The sequence below is a fragment of the Lycorma delicatula genome, chromosome 1, assembly GCF_047948215.1.
Source record: "Lycorma delicatula isolate Av1 chromosome 1, ASM4794821v1, whole genome shotgun sequence".
In the NCBI taxonomy this organism is placed as follows: domain Eukaryota; kingdom Metazoa; phylum Arthropoda; class Insecta; order Hemiptera; family Fulgoridae; genus Lycorma; species Lycorma delicatula.
The window spans coordinates 205,627,457-205,641,655 of NC_134455.1; the positions used below are offsets into that span (position 1 = coordinate 205,627,457).

The 14,199-nt window shown below is 32.8% G+C and overlaps 2 protein-coding genes across 4 annotated transcripts in view; both read right to left on the minus strand.

Moving 5' to 3' along the window:
• The window catches only part of LOC142318519 (uncharacterized), a 33,451-nt gene extending 22,464 nt beyond the window's left edge, over positions 1–10,987 (minus strand). The window contains exon 1 of the mRNA XM_075355083.1: positions 5,385–10,987. Coding sequence (XP_075211198.1) covers positions 5,385–10,859 — 5,475 coding nt within the window. The 5' untranslated portion in view covers positions 10,860–10,987. The remainder of the gene's footprint in view (positions 1–5,384) is intronic.
• unc-13 overlaps positions 1–14,199 on the minus strand; it is a 915,368-nt gene that overhangs the window by 439,071 nt on the left and 462,098 nt on the right. The gene's annotated exons all lie outside the window — the stretch shown is intronic.

Below are 14,199 nucleotides of genomic sequence, written 5' to 3' on the forward strand. Positions count from 1 at the left end.
AGAGTTTCAAGCTTCAATAAATACATATAAATAGGAATAAATACTTCTACTAAGCAATAAATATTTCCCCTAGGAAGCAGTAAGTACTTTCATTAGTTTAATTTACATGTAACTGAGAGACAAAAACGGTTTAATCTTTATATTATTTTAAACACTCGTATCTTGCTCTTGTAATTCATTATTGTGTTCCGCCAATGAGGCAGGTCTTGTAAACTGTTGTAAGCGGCAAGGAATAATTAATTAGTTGCTGAAGAATAAAAATGAAGAACATGAAAATATAAAATAAATTTTGAAAATTTGAAAAGAAAACTCATAAAAAAGTTAATTCCTTAAATTATTGTAATTGTTTACAGTACTTTATTTCCTACCTCCTAAGTTTGTTTATTTGTATTACATTTATTCATTTATTAAAGTTAATTTGAATATTACGCAAATTTTATGTCGTCTATTCATTTTTTCAAGGAGCTGTTAATTTTTTATTGTTGCAATTATTCGGTAGCAAGAGATAAATATTTCAATAACAAGAAATTCTTAGTTTTAAAATACAGTAGCTTTCTTTATACTTTCTGAATAGATCTCACTAAGAACCAGTAGTAATTAAGTGTGTAACTTACAGTTTAATGCACTAAATTCTTGAGTTGTTATAAATACTTATTGTCATAAATTAATCGAAATAGTTTAAAAACTTATTTGATTATTATACCGAAATACAGTGTTTCAAAAAAAACTTTGAACTATTGTTTGTTCGTAAACGGAAAAGGATTTTACTTAAATACAATGCAAAGAATAACATCATTCTCCAACGAAAAGTGCTTTCCAACTTGAGTATGGACCTTTCTAAGGAACCTTTGAGCGAAGCCGAACATAATACTATCAACATTCTACTCCATCAAGGTCGTCAGTATAACTCTGCTATGAAAGGGGACTAACACTATGTTTGGGATTTATAAACCAAAATAGAAGAGTAATATAATTGATTTTACTAAACCTTGCCGTTCAATGTAGTCCAGTGTATGTAAGAATTACCGAATTATTGAAAAATAATTGGCAGAAAGGAAAAACGTTGTCACTTAAGGAGACCAACATGCCAATCCCTGTGAAGCAGCTTGGACAAAAGAAAGATTACTCCAGTAGTGTAAGATTTTTTAAAACTTTTGAAAAATGTCTTTGTCTGAATTGCACTTTGCAAGTTGCAATTATCTTAGTCGTTTGACAGGATCAAGATATAACTCTTTGTGACGACATTTCTGGTCTACCATCACGAAAATATTTATGGGAAGGTTTACTTATAGAAATACGAGTTCACAATGATAGTGTTAATTGAATTTATATAGGATTAAGTAGATGAGATAACAACCGAATAAGTGAAATGTAATTATATATTCTTATATAATAATCTTTTGTTTTATAAAGAATTAGCTTGGTCGGGAAGTTGATCTTGGACCAACTTGGCCCCTTAGAGGGGTCTGGACCCCCAAGGCCAAACCAGAAGTTCCCGGCCCCTCCCGGAGCCCAAAACATTTCGGGGCTCCTTAGGGGTTCCTCGAACCCCACAGCTCGCTTTTCTCGTCATTACCGTCTAGTCAGATGGCTCCGCCTCCTGGACCCCCGCAGTGTTCGTTACTCTAATGACTGTGAGAATAATACTGATAAATAACAATTAAAATATTCAAGCTTAATAGAAACCTAAAAAGAAACACTAAACTACAAATATAGAATAGTAGTAACTAAAGTACTCAGATCTTTGGTGAGAAAAACTTCGCAACTTATTTCTGTTGCCATGGTGACAGAGATATAATAATGAAGTAAACATATATTTTTTTTCATTAATAAAATTCTTTAATCAATAACTTCATCCCCCAAGGATGCTAGGGTCTCTTGATCTATGGCTAAAAATCTTCCCGAAGATAACACGAATATATCCAGAAAATTTTAAAGCATCGGTCGATTGGTTATCTTGTGATTCAAGAAAAAAAATAGATAAACAAATAAACTTTGGCTTTATATATAAGATTATTACAATATAAGTCTAATTAGCTGTCTAAAATAAAATCTTCATTCAACTACTGTAAGCCATCCTTTAACGTTTTAGGTATCAATAATTGTGCCATGTAAATATCAGTATTTATATTAATTATCATCATTAACTAATTCAAATAGGACATCTCAAAAAATAGATGTGTTTAGTTACCTTCAACATCGAGAACCGATCACCCGAGAAAGACATCGTTTGTAAGAATTCTCTTCAACATCGATCCCCTCCATAATTCCACAAAGGATAATAATGTATAATCGTAATGATTTTATTATATTAATTATGTTTTGTTTTAATATTGTTTCTTTCTTTGAATAATTTAAAAAAAGCTATGTTTATATAATAGCAGTGTTTTGTTTCTATGAAAGTTTAACAAACAATTTTTTGCTTTCCCAATAAACATTTCAGAAGTTCGCTGACCTTAATTTACTTATATATAAATAAAGTGTAATGTAATAATAAGAATGCAAATGGGATTAAATATTTTATTATTATTGAAAAATGTGAAACGAGAAGGTTTTAATACGAGTAGGAGACGAGGACAATTTTTGGCAGAATTTTATAAACAGAACGGGGTATGAAGACGACATATAAAAACATCAAATTTTTTTTATATAAAAGTAAAACTGTATTTATGAAAAAAATTCAACTGATAATGTATGATGTATTTCTTACATAATAGTTAAAAGATTAACACTGAAATTAAAGGAATGCAAAAAGGCATCAAATCAGTCCAATTACTGATACTAAAAAAAAAATTTATTTCGAAAAAAAATTAATTTTGTCTTAGTATAATAGAGAAGTTTGAATTTTAAATACATTGACTAAATAAATAATCGGACTAAGACCGGATAAAAAAAGTTCGTAAATATGTACTGACCATGACCTGGTGGTTAATGGTCTGTAATCGAACAGCTTAAATTCATTATTATAAACGTAGCCATCGTTAAAATGAATTGGGAGCACGGATTTTGTTTTCATCGAAATAATATATTTACCACAGTAAATATTTCTTTAACATATTTTTTCACATCTGTTAAACTGAATGATCGTTATAATATTATGATAAGAAATTTTCTATCGCACTCATTTTAAAAAGGAGGGTGCGAGAAAATTTACTAACTGCATCAGTAATTCTGTTTAAACCGTATCAATCATTTCCAGTATTTTTATCGTTTTTAATACTACAGGTATATATATGATTATGTAGATGATTTTATCGGATCGTAAATTATTTAACATTTCTTATTCAAACATGTATTGCCGGTGATGATGTTTGCCAGTGATGTAAACCTATCTATTCTTTACGTAAATTACAATGTAGATAACATTGCTCCTGCCTATGATTAGATCACACTGCCACACCTCAACTGATATGTAAAATACGCTACTCCATAAAAATCCTCATAACTTCCACAAAAAAAAAAAAAAAATAAGCCTTAAAAGATTAAGTTAATATATCATTGTTATATTTTAGATTAGAGTTGTGTAAAAGATATTTTTTTAGTTGTAAGATTAAAGAAATGTCCCTGTAATACCCCTATAATCGGACTTTTTCATGCGTTGTAGGTTTATACAGTTAAAATTAGAACAATAATTTACGTTACATACAGTATCTAATGCCTGTAAAAATTACTAAAATTAAAAAAAAAATTAAAGTGAATATTAAAAGTTTTCATAAAGCTTTAGTACTAATTTATCTCTAAACATATTCACAAAATCAAATTTAACCGGTAGAAAAGTTTTGAAAAAATTAATAAAGACTAATCTCGTCAATACAGATGGGGTTGGTTGATTCTGTATTATTAATGAAATGTTTTAAACTTACCAGAAATATTTTCAAAGCTCACATAAATTATAACAAAAGTAACGGATTAAGAAATAAATTGTGATTTAAGATTTACAAGTGATTATACGATAAATATTAACGTGAAAACGAGTTGTGTATAATCTGAAGTAAAAGTAAATCGTTGTAATGTTTAACTTAAACAAAAAATCGCTATAGGTTCAAACCGGTTGATGGGAAATTATTAACGAGATTTACTATATTTCTACATTAGAAAATATATGCTCTATTTATGTAAAATAAATACAGTGGGAAATAAATTACACGAAAGAAAATGATATAGTACAGTATGTTATGTAATAGAACTACGAGTATATTCTAGATAATACTGTAATCGCGAAAACGGAATAAAATGACACTGAAATTTAAGTATAGGAAGTTGTCATTGATCAGTAGAATATATTATTCTCAATCGGCTATGTATAAATGATAAAACACTTTAAATAACTAATAAAAGAAAAACAATGGATTTTATTTAAGTAAATCACATTTCTATCAAAATATTAAAACAACTCCTAAGCTCAATTTTATGTGTATCTTTTATTAATAAAATAAACCTTTTCTAAAGTATTATAATGAAGTTTAATGTTCGCCCATTGATTTTAAAATATGCCTCCTTCTACTTTTACGTTATACCTCACTGCTTTCATTCAGTGTTCCTTTAATCCTCTTTTTATTTGTGTTCTTATAACAGACTGGAAGAGTTCTTACAAAAGGATTTTCCCGACGACTAAAGACAGTCAGAGAGATAGAAGCACGAGCCGCTGTGATGGGGGACAGTGGTACGGGCTTTGTTAGTAGCATTGTTTCAGGGTGCGGTCGGTGTCCTTGTATAAAAGCACAATAAGACAGAAAAGTAAAGTACTGAAACAGCTTCTTTCACACTTTTTCGAACGTTACTACTATTATTTTTCCTATTTCAACAAAGCAGTTACGGCTTCCATTTAGTTGTAACAACATGATATCTTTGTAACGACAAGTATCGACAAATAATATGACAAAATTTCTAGTTTTTCTTTCTTTTTTTTTAAGTCAGAATTCTCTTATTTCTCGTATTTTTGTAAATAAAAACCATTTTCATTAGTGCTATACTAATACGCTTTAAGAAGAGTGTAGTTTTATTATGGTTTTGCATTTTTTTGTTGTAAAAATGGGTTCATTTTACAAATAATTGTAAGGCATATTCTTAATTTCCAATAAGAGTTAAGTTTAAAAGAAAGAATATTTTTATGATAATTTAAATATAATTTATTTGTACAAATCTATTTATGAATTTAATTACTCTAAATTAATTGGTAATAAATGATTGAAGTCTTATGTATTTTCACACACAGTAAAAAATGACAAAATGTGGAGCGATATAGATAAAATTTATATTTTGTATTATTGAATTTAAGAATGAATTAATTACTGTGGTTATTACTCAAAACGAAAAGTTCTTCAGTGAAAAATGGGTAAAACAGTAAACTACAATTTATGATGAAATATAATTTAAAAACTTACAGTTGTTGTAGCTGAAGTTGCTGCAGCAGCTTTTTCTGCTTCTTGACATTTCTCTTCAGCTTTTCTTTCTTTCAGCGCTTTCAGAAGTTTCCATTTACTACCGAGTGGTCCACCAGCATCTTTGGAATCTTTTGGTGTTTGTGTAGTCGATTCTTCCTCAGAAACTGATGGAAAGGTCTCTGCAGGGGGAAATTTAAACCGGGGGAGTGACGGAGTACCTGGAGGTCCTTGATCCTCTTCACTAGCAGGTCCTTCTCGTACTGTTGCTGTTTCTTCACTATCCCATCCTTCCGCTAAGCTTATTGACATTTCACTCGGTGGAACGCTCACTGATCCTTCACGAGAGACAGTACCACCTTCTTTATTAGTTTTCATGGTAGAACCGCTAGAACTACGACGCATCATTTCAAGTTCTTCTTGAATTACTTCCTCGGTTTCTAATTCCTCAGCGCTCTGGTTGGGACTATCAGGACCGCTGGTTTCACCCGAAGAATCTTCTTGTTCAGGTTCTCTTTTTCTTTCCTTTTTCTCTAATTCTGCTGCTATTGAAGCTCTCCTATGGTCTTCTAATACTTTCTCTAGGGACGCTCTTCTCTGATTCATAGTGGGCATTCTTTCGATCGACGGTCTTCGATCTTCATCATTATACTTATCGAATGAAGATCTTCGTTCTTCTGATAATCGCCTTTCTATGGAGGCACGGCGTTGCTGTTGCTGCTGGAGTTGGTCAAGCTCGGATGATGGTCTACGTTGTTGAAGCCCTTGACTTTGTTGAATCTGTTGTTCTAGTGAAGGTCTGCGTTGTAGTGACTGTTGTCTTCGCAGTTCAACTGAAGGCCTTCTTTGCTCCTGTATTGATTCAGTTTGTCGTACTTTCATTTTCAGTTCTTGCAGCACGGAACTCATTTGTACTCTTGTTTCATCGTCCGGTTCATATCGATGTTTCTCTTCCTCTTGCCTTCGTTCACTTTCAACAATAGATTGTCGCTCGAGTTCTTCCAATTTTCTTAATTCGTAACAATACCATTCATCTTCGCTATCTATGCTGTCTTCTGTACTCTGCCGTCTGGAAGACACTCTTGAAGTGCTCCTCCATGAATGAGTACTTCTATTGTCATCATCAGTATCGCCTGATCCACGTCCTCCCCATGGTATTTCAAGGCTCTGCTGATGTCTTGGTGGCATATGTTGTCTTGCGGTAATGCTATGGTTTTTTGACTGGGAATTAATTAATCCGTCTTGTACATACTGTTCTTCCAGCTGTAAATTACTTTGCATCATTTTCTTTGATTCCTCGGAATTTATTTTTTCAAATATTTCATTTCTGCGCATCTCCTCTTCTTCTTCATCTCTCGTAATTATTGGCAAAGATTCTTCATGCCTACTCGTTATTGTATCATCTGCTGATAAATCATCTGATGTAGAAGCTGATTGCCTGCGTCTATATTTTCCTAGAGCTCTTGAAACAGCAAATTCCCGTGAGGCGCTTCCTAATGTTACAGGTGGAAAATGCATATTATCATCGCTAGCTTGATCATCACTGGTTGAAGACAATGAACTCTTTTTGAGGTCCCCCACTGTCATAAACAAACTTGCTGAAAGCGGAGGTTCATCATCATCATCATCATAAAATTCCTTCTTTTCTATATCACTTGGTTCATCTTCTATCTGACTTTCTCTTGTTTGTGGAGTGGAAGTTTGCATCTTGGAAATTTGACTATCATCCAATTCCATCTGTTCTTCATTTTGTGCAGTAAGATGTTGTTGCTGTTGCAGTTGCTGTTGATGTTGTTGCTCTTCTTCCTTTTGCTTTTGTTGTTCTAGGCCATGTTGTTGTTCCTGCTGCTGCTGCTGCATCTGTAATTGCTGCTGTTGTTGATAGTGATGTTGCTGCTGCTGAATAAGCTGTTGCTGTTGAAGTTGCAGTTGTTGCTGCTGTACTAATGCCTGCTGTTGATATAACTCTTCCTGCTGTCGATACTGCCTTTGCTGCTGTAGGTGTAACTGCTGTTGATACTGTATTTGTTGCATTTGCTGTAACTGTACATTATGTTGAATCTGTTGTTGCTGTTGTTGATATTGATGTTGTTGTTGTATTTGCATTGGTATTTGTTGCTGTTGCTGGTGTAGCTGTTGCTGATAAGAAGAGACCTCTTGATCTCGTTTTTGTAACTGTAACTGAGACTGTTGGGCTTGTGGCTGAATAGAAACTGTAGAAAAGAGGGGAGGAGCAGTTCTTTGAGACATTTTAGAAAAGTTACTTACTTCAGACTGAGCATCAGAAAATACACTATCCTCACTATCATCGTAAGCACTTCTTCCTCCCCATTCTGATTCAGATTGACATTCTGGATCTGACATTGCGTATGAACTGTTTTGACTTCTCCACTTAGCCTTTTGTAATATACCAGACATAGTAGAAACAAGGGGCAATTTCTTTTTCTTTCTTTGTATTCCAGATCCTTTAACATTAGAACTGTAAACTTTACCACTTTCTTTAGACATAATAAGATCTTCTTTGCGTACACCAGATGGTAATGAATAGGAACGATGTCTTTTAGGTAAATGGAGATCAGGCAACCAGTTACTAACAGAATTCATTGCAGCTTTTAAGCTTCCTACCCTTTTAGGCTTTTTGGTTTTTTCTTCACTTGGTTCTTTAATATCTGCAGCGATTGATATATACCCAGACTGTGAGACAATAACACTACTAGGATCGTAATATTTTGTGCTGTTTTGTACTTGGGTTGGAATCAGCTCAGGAATATTTCCTCTGCCTCGATTTTCAACATAACTTTCTGCAGATCTATCAACCCAGCCATCATTATAAGATAGATCCTTCGTTGTTACTGAGTAGTAGCGAGGTTCACACCACCTTTGTGCTCCATACGTTGTTTCTGAACTTGAGGAACGTATCGTACTAGCCGTTGTATCCCTTACCATCTGTGATCTATCATCGACTTTCCATGGCGTTGGATCAGTTGAATAGTGACCACCGTGAGCAGGAGTATAAGTATTTCCTGTTGGATAGTAAGTTAGTGCATCTGTTATTTTTCCTGTAGGGAACATAGTTCTATACATTGCTGTTTTGTAACCTTCCAAATTAGTAACGCTAGAATTTACAGGTGTTGTACTGGGAACAGAACCTGTCGAATGAACTCTAGTAAGAGATTTTTTAGATGAATGTCCTGGAGATGAGTAAGAACTAGTTGAATGGCTTCTTTGTTGAATATAATCTTTATGTCTCGTATGAGGTCCAATTAAATCTGGCACAGCTGAAACGGTTGTACTAGGAAGAAAACTAGCCCCACTTGTGTAAACAGAAGTAAAATCATGTGGTCTGTTACTACCTGCAACTGAATATATGGTTGCTTCATCCCTATGATAAAGGAAATCGGGTTGATGTGACGAAATTCGCTGATTTGTTTCTGAATAATCGTAAGGTCGTCTTAACTGTAAAGATGATTCTGATGGAGCAGGAGGTGGGACGAAATTGTTTACAGAATCATGTAAACTGGTCGGCGTTCTAACAGTAGTAAACGATGATGTTCGGTGACCCCCAGGAAGAAGATCCTGAGCATCACTTAGTTCTGAATCATAGTATAGGTTTGCATTAGTGTCGCATGTCCGTGAACTACGAGGAGAATGTGAATGCACTCTTGTTGATGCTATAGGATGTTGTTGAGATATTCTACCTATGTGGATTAGATTTTCTGAAGCATAAGATGTAGGATTTTTCGTCGCGTATCCCCCAGATTTTGGGGATACTGGTGATTTCTCCATACTTGACCAACCACTTAAAGAGTAAAAGCCTGAATCCGATTTAGGAGTTACTATATTGGAAGAAGAGGACTGAAGCTGTTTAGGTGAACCTCTTGGTGATTTTGGTGAATGAACGTTGTGCGGACTAAGATGTCCTTGGTTTTCTGAGCTCAATGATGTTACTGAAGTGGATCTTGCCCCTGTTGAATCATACATAGCTACTGGACTTAGCCTATTAAAAGCATCTCCCCGCAGATCATTTTGAGGTATATAAAGAGTGTTTGTGGAATCTTGTGGGGCAGGAGGTGGAGGGCTATTCGAACCTGATGCGCGGTATGTTTGTTGACTACTAGACATGTCTATAGCTAAATTCTCATTTGATCCTATATAACCATCTTGTCTTGTTCTTATCATAACAGTCTGATCTGTTGCAGAAGTAGAGTCGTTTGAATTTGTAAATAAAGATGGAGATAACCTAGAAGTCACTGTGTCAGTCAGAACAAATGATGAAGACTTAGGCGATAATGGTAATGATCTTCTCGAAGCACTAAGATCTGAATTAAGCGATGAAGACACGTGTAATCGTCCTGTAGAAGCATATTTTCTTGAAACGGCAGGAGAATCTGGATGAATATATTTTCTTGGCGATGTTGGTGTTGAAGAAATATTTCTGACGTAGCTGGAAAGAGAGTCATCAGTATCTGAATGTTTTCCTAATAATGGAATATCTGGTAACGTTCTGTGATGGCTGCTACTACTATTGCTACCAGTTCCACGAAAATTCCAACTATTTGATTCGTTGTCTGAACTATATAATCTTCTAAGTTGGTTTGCAATAAAATCTGCATCTGGTTCTGAGACTATGTATTCCGAATTTGACTGTTGAGTAATTTCTTTATTATGTAATGCGAGAAAACTGTTCTGGATCTTTTTAAGATTTTGAGAATCTTTTTTTAACTTCGTAGAAAGTGAGTCTAATTCTCTTAGCTTTTGTAATGCGGCCTGATCAATTGCTGATAATTGAGATGCTTGCTCTAAATCTTGTTCGCTAACACATGGTGAGTTCCCGCGATACTCTCTGTAATCTAGTGCAGTGAAGACATCTTGATTATCTCTTTTCGTTTTACTTCTTTTGCCGTTTCCATTACTGTCTTCCTCAGATTCTTCCCAAATCATTCCCAGCTGCGGAGCACTAGATCCAGGCACCGAGCTACTTGGACATGGGCAAATTAGGTCATCTCTGTAAGCATTGTTAAGACTGCGGTAGAAAGCTTCATCGGAACCCATGTCCAAGTCCATTTCAGAGATGATAACATCTGATGAACTTTGACCTGATGTAATAGCTCCTGCACCATACCTTATCTCTCTTGATGGTCTAATTCCTAATTCTGCCAATGATGACTCAACTGCCTGACTTTGTGTACTATCGACAGATGAATAAAATTTTATAAGCTGCGATATTACACTTTGCTGATCACATAGCATGTCTTCTAGTCTTTCTAATCGTTCCCAGATTCTAGTGTATTCCTGCGAAAGAATAGCCAGCGCTCGCCATGCATGTTGAAGCTCACTTTCTACTACTTCCAACCGTGATCCAAGTTCCTCAACGTAGTCCAGTCGCACTAAGTCGACCGGCTCTTGAGGAGTCGGTGACGTGGAAGGAGTATTTGGCGCTGACCTGACCACTGGCCTCACGTTTTCCATCGTATCCATTTCAGTCAGGCTGTTGGATCATGACGTCACTCCCCCAATGTGACATATCTCCCCGGTATCTGCTCGGTCTCCTGCTTTCAGGTTCCGGTCGTATATCCTATCATCAGCGAGATGGCACCCGCCCGATGATGTACCTGAAATAATCAGTTTTTTAACCACATGCAAAACATTTTCCATTCAGAAGCAAATGCCACAAAAATGCTTCAGCTGCCCTTTGAGCGGAATTTTTATTCAAAGATTTATTTATTTTTTTATCAAATAATACGATTTTTATAAAATAATAATCATTGTTGAAAACGACTGAAATTTAATTATATTTAATCCACTACTGAGTTACTATAGCCTACACTTCCATTTATTGAAAACCTCAAATTGTATATTACATATGGATATAATTGTACACTTAACCTCAATTGTATATGAGATGTCACTTTTTGTAATTTTTATTTTAAGTCGAGGAATGGTAGTTTGAATGAATTGACATGAACGTGAAGGAGACAGATTCGAAAAGAAATCGAGTAAAATTACTTATTCTCTAACGTGAGAGATTAATAAACAACAATGAAGCAGGAGGTTACATGCAAAATAAAATTGTTACAGTAATACAAAGAAAGACTAATATGTTTAAAAAGGCTTTGAAAACAGTAGAATTAAATTTTAAGAAAATCATAATTAATTTCAGAGGAAATATTGATATTCTAATAACCCCGTAACATGTTTGCAGATTTAGTCATTTATTAAATTTGATGGCTTACAATCTTGCAGTTTTGTTAAAACTTAAGTTTTATTAAAATTTTTCCTTCATATGATAAAAATAATAATGTAGAAAATAAGTAAAAAATGCTTAGAAAAATAAAGCGATCACAGTACAGAACTAGATTCTGTAAATTTATTATCACTTTAACAAAATATTGAAATCCATAAAATGTGATCATAGAAAATATATTTGTCAGTTTCAAACGTAGTTTGTAATAGTCAACTTAAAAAAGCAACAATAAATTAAATGTTACTGAGGAAGTTTTGTTTTTCATAATAAAACTTTTGATAGTTGTAGAAATAGCCATGGACAGATTCATAATTTCATTAGCTGTTTTTTTAACTCCTTAAATAATGTGTGTAATCGATGATTTTATGCTTTAGAAACACTGTGAAAAAAATTTCACTAAAAATATATTTATGAATTAGTTTCTTCATGAGGAAAACTTATATTTACCAAAAAAATTAAAATTTAATTATCTTTTGGTTCTCAATCATTTGAACTTGTTTTGCATTTGTTTTTTGTTCTGAGCTTTATCCTCAAAATATTTACTACCTTTTTCTGCCTCTACTATCAGTCTTTAATTTCTAATTTTCATATTTATTTACAGGTTTTACTTTTTATACATTTCTCTATTGTAAAAAAAAAAAAAAATTATATTTTAATATATATGATTTATCAACGAATCGTCTCTTTATTGGATTTGGTAATAATTCTTTTATTCTATTTGTCAATACCTTTACACAACAAATTTCATCATCCTATATAATTTTCAACATTTTTTTAATACTTTACTTCTTATTCTTTATGCTAATATTGTTGTAAATGTTCCATACCATAAAGGGCTATGTCCACAAAAATATGTGTAAGAATATTTAAAAAGAAATTTGTTACCACAACCCTCTTTTCTACAATGCTGTTTTTACATGATTAACAAACAAAACGGTTTGGTACTAATCAGCCTACTTTTGACGTCATGATAACTTCATTAATTTTATTATGTTTTTGTTAAGATAAAAAAATTCTATAATTTCTTTATATTTTATTATATTCTGCGATCTTAAAATTTAATGTTTCATTATAGTTTTTCTGTTACAGGTCCTTACATTTGTTTTTGAGTGGTTATTTTGTATTTAATGTGCCATTCAGTATTTTTTCTTACGATTTCCACCAAAAGTAGAAAGTTCTTTTTAATTAGAACTTATCTTTCTTTGTTTTTAATGTTATCATATTTACTGATTTCTTGTATATATAGTAAATAAACATTGAACTTGTAACATTGTATATTGAAACGTTTTTCCTTAAAATTTTGTACGTTTCCTTCCATTCTACATATCATATGATTTGTTCATATATATAATTGCCATGCAATTGCTTTGCAATCATGCTTCTTAACGTACCTTGTAAAATTATTTTGATGCCAACTTTCCTATCTTACGCTTGTCTTCCCAAAACCAAACTGAACTTTATCAGTTGCAACTTTCATCATGTATTCCATTTGTCTAAAAACTATTCACTGAATGCAATTTATTCATGAGAGGATAATAGTTGTTGAAAGAATAAATGTAAACATGAATTGATGAAATATTTCCATATATCTGTTCCTGCTTTCCTTTGTATATTAACACCGATAGATTTTTATAGTGTGAGGAATTTTTTCCAATATAGTAAGTGTTCTAATCTAATTTTGAAGCATATTTAGTCTTTCCAAAAGGTATCCATTCATTGTTATAGTATTTGCTTTTCCAGTCATTTGTCTGTGTTTTCCTACGGTTTCTTATTAAATTACATTTATAGTATTTTTTTTTTTTTTAATTCACCTATCTCATCTCTTTCTTCTATGTCTCAGTTGCAGTTTTTTAAATTTCTACATTTCATCCCAAAAATAATTGTAGTGTCTATCCAAGATATTTGATGAAAATGGTATTTTCGCTCGTGTTTATGTTTTGCAGTTGCCTGCTAATTTCGTATAATAACATCAATAAAAGACGTATAATGTAAGTTTCATGCTCGAAAGTAATTTTAGAAAATATTATAGGAAAAATGCAATTCAAGAATAAAAAAAAAAGAACATTTCATCATCTACAACTTGTATAGAAATAAATATACTCCAAACAGATTGAGCATAAAATCCAATACTAATGAAAAATACTTCAACGACATAAAAATAGGTAACGAAGTTGTAGAGTATTTTACTGCTTACATTGCAAAACCATATATTTAAGCACATGGAATTATTATTGGATCTTAAATTCCCAACTAGATGAAATGCAAATCTTCAGCTTGTATATTCAAAACATTAAAGATTAGGTAAATACTTGATGATAAAAGTTTTATGTATGTTCAAATTACGTCAAGGCAATTAATTATATTTAACTTCTGAAGTGACTGTATGGGACACACGTCTAAACAATTAATTTCTGTCGATTTTATTCTTTCTCTTTTCACTTTGAACAACTAAGAAAGCAGTTATGAAAAACAAATATTATGAACTCCAAGAAACTAATGATTTCTGTGGTACAGAATAACTAGAACGGGTTTTTAATTTTAGAATTGTAACAGAGTAGAATAGACATAACGGAA